Source organism: Vombatus ursinus, unplaced genomic scaffold (assembly GCF_900497805.2).
Source record: "Vombatus ursinus unplaced genomic scaffold, bare-nosed wombat genome assembly UNPS02014825.1, whole genome shotgun sequence".
Lineage (NCBI taxonomy): Eukaryota > Metazoa > Chordata > Mammalia > Diprotodontia > Vombatidae > Vombatus > Vombatus ursinus.
In genome coordinates, this window is record NW_020954603.1 from 5,032,545 (window position 1) to 5,037,600 (window position 5,056).

The following is a 5,056-nucleotide window of genomic DNA, read 5'->3' on the forward strand; positions in this document are numbered from 1 at the left end:
TGGCAGTGATATGATGAACATGTTGGTAATAGGAGAGTGGGGGGCAGCTAGGTGGCGCAGTGGATAGAGCACCAGCTCTGAAGTCAGGAGCACCCGAGTTCAAAACCGGCCTCAGACCAAACACTTGACAGGTACTAGCTGTGTGACCCTGGGATAGTCACTTAACCCCAGCTGCCTAAAAAAAGAGCGTGAGTGGAGGCAAAAGGACTTATTTGACGTTGTTTGGCTTTGAAGTCAGAGGAGACCTGAGTTCAAATCCTGCCTCTCTCATAGACTTACATGTATGGCCTTAGGTGATTCAGCACCCCCAGATGAAATAAAGAGATTGGGATTGATGCCCTCTGAGTTCCTTTCTAGATACATGACTTGGAGACTCTATGTCACAGACATAGTATCCACAGGGATGCAAAGGGAAGGGTCCAGCCTAAGTCCAGGGTCACAAACATGGCAGCCCAAGGGGGAATGGTGGAGGCAGAGACAGAAAGGGTGACTTCCAAAGGAGGAGTGAAGCTGGAGGAGGGGAAGCTTTATTCTGGGACATGTTGAGATTGAGGGGCTGGTGGCACCTCTAGCTACAGGCAGTTAGGGAGAGGTCAGGGCTGGAGAGATTTGTCTGTGTCTAGGTGGGAATGTGTCAGACAATACTTTCTCCAGGTCTCCTAACCTCTGCCCCCACCGCCTCCCTCTCAGACCACCTCTTTTCTCCCCTCACACGGATCCCTCCTGGTTCTGCCCGTTATTTATGTCACAGGGTTTTTTGTGAGGAAGCCACAATAGGAATGCCACCCCAGGGCAAGCCCCCTACAGAAAGCCCTCCTATCAGCCGGATTAGGAAGGAGACATGACATCAGGACGCAATGCTGCCTGCGGAACACAACTCCCGGACAGCTCCCAAAGGGGGAGGATCTGATGGCTTCCCATTTTCACTGACATGAAGGAGCCAGGGGGCTTCCTTTGTCTTGAAGGAGGTGGGCAGGAATGCCCACTGGGCTATCCTTCCCTCACGGTGAATGATCTGTGCACATGGCCTTCTACCTTTAAAATGCAAGCTCCGAGAGCAGCTGGGTGGTGCAGTGGATACAGCACTGGCCCTGAAGTCAGGAGGACCTGAGTTCAAATCCAGCCAAACACTTGACACTTACTAGCTGTGTGACCCTGGGCAAGTCACTTAACCTCAATTGCCTAAAAAAAATAAAATAAAATGCAAGCTCCTTTGGGCAAGGCCTGCTTCCCTTTTGTCTCTGTATCCCTGGCAGTGCTGGGCATACAGTAAGTACTTAATAAATGCTTGTCAACTGCCATGGGATGGGAGCAGGGAGCAAACAAGTTCTCCAAGAACTATCTGACCAATTTTTCTCCCCAAAGAGACTTTCAGAAAATGGAAGCAGCTTCACTCCCCTAGCCCAAATGTCACCCATGAGGCTGATGGCAGACAGACTGCTCCCCCACCCCCACTCTCCGGCCAAGGAATGAGAAAGAAGACAAGACACATCTTTTATTGAAATTACCATTGTATTATTTCTTAAATGGGTCAGTTTTTATTACTGAAATATATCTTCTCTCTCAACCATGAAAAATCACAAATGTACTGAACAGGCCATGGACAGCCATGACTTTCAAGGAAACAGACTGTCATCATTAAATAAACTGGGTGTCTTAGAACAAAGTCAAGAAGGCGTCTGCTTTCACAGATTCCTTTGGTTTTAAACACGGTGCCAGGGATGGGATGGGGCGGGACGGTACGCTGGTCCTCGTCGGGCCCAGGGACAGGTTCCCGGAGCGCCTGGTGCCTTCTGCTCTGCTTCTGAGGTCGCAGAGGCACCAGGGGCTTGGGGTCAAGTATGAAGTTTTGAAGGCAAGAGAGGGCCCCAAGGCCCCTTGAGGTTTCTAGCATCTACTCTGAGCCCCCTGGGCCATCCTGCTCCCCAGAGGCTTGTCAAGGTGAAAGACCACAGATGGTCTCATGAAGAGGTAGGCCCTTTGTGGACATGGGGGGACATCCATCGCCCAGCCACAGGCACCCATGTCCAGCTACAGAAAATGGAGACTGGAAACCTGAGAAGTGTCTCCCTCTCCAGCCTCGTATGATGAGGGAGCAACACTTCCGATTAATTTGGATTCAAGGCAGAGGCATGTGGGCTAAGCCGCTGAGTGACCCCCATGAGACGGTCACTGAATTTCTAAGGAAAATGTAAACTTTAAATATTCTGTTAAACATTACAGTGGAGAGTGATGACCCGTTGGGGGTGACCACAGGCTCTGGACCAGGAGGAGAAGGGGGAGCTACCTGGCCTAACTCAATTCCAGCTGTGCTTCACCATCCACGCCACCCCACCCTGGCCATCTTCCCATGGGCTTGGTTCAGGAGGGCAGGGGGTAGGAGCTGATTGTCCTGAAATGTTCCGTCTTCCTGCCTTCTGGTCATCCCAGGGTCAGCCCCAAGCCCCACAGCTAGAGCCCCCCAGACACTTCGGGGCTGCCCCCATTCTCAGGGGCTGCCCTGGCCTGAAGCACAGCTGCTTGGATCCGGAAGTGTGTCCTGGACTCCATGGAATAATTCTTGTAGTTTTGTCTGGGACCAAACAGAGAAGAAGACCAGGTCAATGGCGAGATCCCCTGGGCACGAGGGCGTGTGGGTTCGGGCAAAGGGAGGGCAGCTGTCAGGGGCCTCCCCTCCTCACGTGGCTGCCCCTGCCCTGGGAACTGTCTGAGGGCAGGGCCTGAGTCAGTGATCCGCCCAGGCCTCCCAATGCCCCTTCCTGTGCCCGAGCTGCAGTCGTCATCATAGCTGGCACTTACACAGCTCCTTATGGTGGAAAAGTGCTTTACATATACGTCATCTCACAGAAATGTTGGTGGACGGGAGTAATTCAGGCGAGAGAAAGTCTGCGGTTAGATGATACCATCCCAGCCCCACCTCCCCCATTTCCACAATGGATGATCTCAGGAGAAAGGTCCTGAGAAAAGGAGTGGGTCATGTTAGAGCTGTGTATGATGGAAAAGATCACAGAATCCGAACTTTCAGCAGGAGGTCAGCCTCAGAGGTCACTGAAGTCCAGCCCCCAGAGAGAGGGGTAATGACTCACAGAGCATCACCCGTTCCACCTGCCAGGGACCACAACAGAGAGGTCTGGGCCTACCCCGGCAGAGGCCCCGAGGTTCACACCCACTCACAGGTGAGTCCCGGGAACAGATGATGTCACCGAGAGGAATTCTGAAGGGATTGCTAAGGATGAGGAAGTCTTGGGCATGGGTGGCATCTCCCTCTTCTCTGGCCCTCAGATGCAAAGGCATCTGGACAGAAGGTGGCGTCTGAGGAGGGGCTTGGGGGTTCTGGACCCTACAGAAGGGAGAGGTTCTTTGTCAGGGATGGAGGGAACGTTAGGAGGGCTTGGCGAAAATCCTATTTGCCTGGACTTGTACAGATCTCATCTTTAACATGATCGTGGCACAGGGAGGAGAATCACCTCCAGACACACCCATGGGTTAGACAATCAATAGATGCAAGAGGAAAACTGACCCTAGAGACCCTCGGTGATTCACTGGAGACGCACAGGAAGTGGCCAGGAATGAGAACCATCCCAGGCCTCTCGTGTCTGCACCCGAGCTTAGAACCTGGGGGGAGCCAGCAGCGTCTGCTCCAGCTCACCTGATGCCAGCAGGCAAGGCAGACCTCCCAGTGCGGGAAGGAGACCAGGGCCTGGAATGTGGCTCGTGGCCAGGGGAGGGGGAGCCTTCATTCAGAATCAGCGAAATGCATAAAGTCGGGGTGGGGCGGAGAGCGGAGTGGATGGAAGCAGGGAGGGGTGACGCTTAGGTGAGGGCATCCAAGGATGGCGGAGGGGAGGTCGCCATACTACAGGGTTGGCACAAGGCAAATGTCCCAATTTTCAAAGGAGAGAAGAGAACAGTCTTCAGACCAGGCAGGGCACTTGACTTCGACTCCTGGCAAAATTCTAGAACAGCACATTAAAGGGATGCTTGTGACCAGGGAAGGAAGCAGTGAGCGCCGGGAGCCAGGCTGGCACTGTTTCCTTGGTTGCGGGGGCTACCAAACTGTTTATCTGGACTTGAGGCAGAGCACTGGAGAGCGGGGGCAGGGGGGGACACTCGTGATGTTCTTGTGGAGGAGATAAAGAGCTGAAGCTGAAGCCTTGGGTGGAATCAGAACAAAGGTCGTCACTGGTTCAATGACAACTGGAAGGTCTACAGTGGCGTGCCCCAGGGATCTGTCGCCAACCCCGCCTCTAACATTGTACCAGTCACTCAGGTCAAGGCTCATCAAATCTGCCAGTGACACAGAGCTGAGGCACAGCTAACACACCAAAGATTGGGGTAGAATGTTGGCCAAGTAGAATAAAATGAAATTGAATAGGAATATGTGGGTTCAAAGTGTTTTGTCCTAAGTATAAGGTGGCCAAGGTATGACTAGACAGCAATTCATCTGAAAAAGATCAAAGGGAGGGAGTCTTGATGCTTGATGGACCGCAAGCCCAGCAGGCGTCTACAGCATGATGTGGCCGAGAGCTCACGTGCTCTCGGGCTGCCCCAGGAAGGAGGGGCGGGAGTCCCTCTTGTCCTCAGCCCCGGTCACACCCCGCCTGAAGGAAGGACATCGAGGAGGAGCTTCTAGGAGAGGGAGGCTGGGGTGGGGAAGCACCTGGAACCCGTGCCTGATGCAAACCAACTGAAAGAACTGAGACTGTTTGGTCAGGATGTAGACTCAAAGTATGAGAAGAGCCGCAGCCTAGAAGGGGACGAAGTGCGTTCAGCATGGCCCAGGAGAGCCCAACCAGGAGCGAGGGGGCGGCACACAACAGATGTCTGGAAAACCTTCCCAAAGGGAGGGCCCTTCCCAGAGCGACGCTGGGTGCTGGGCGTCCACTCTGGGGGCTGTTTGGTCAGATATGACCTGGGCTCCGTGCCTGCCCACATCCCCCCCAACTGAAGCTCCAGGACTCTGAGATTCTGATTGTAAAGCCCTGCCCAACCCTGAGGTTCTAGGTTGTCCCACCCAGCTCTGACATCCCCTGTCCTCAGGCCCCTCCCAGCCCTG

The 5,056-nt window shown here is 53.8% G+C and overlaps 1 protein-coding gene across 4 annotated transcripts in view; it reads right to left on the reverse strand.

Annotated features, from left to right (window-relative positions):
- Positions 1-1,499: 1,499 nt before the first annotated feature.
- Positions 1,500-5,056, reverse strand: part of TTC39A (tetratricopeptide repeat domain 39A) — a 73,428-nt gene continuing 69,871 nt past the window's right edge. For 3 of the 4 annotated variants that reach the window (XM_027838138.1, XM_027838142.1, XM_027838140.1), the window contains one exon: positions 1,500-2,572. In XM_027838138.1, coding sequence (XP_027693939.1) covers positions 2,452-2,572 — 121 coding nt within the window. In that variant the 3' untranslated portion in view covers positions 1,500-2,451. The other variant, XM_027838141.1, reaches the window with a different exon arrangement.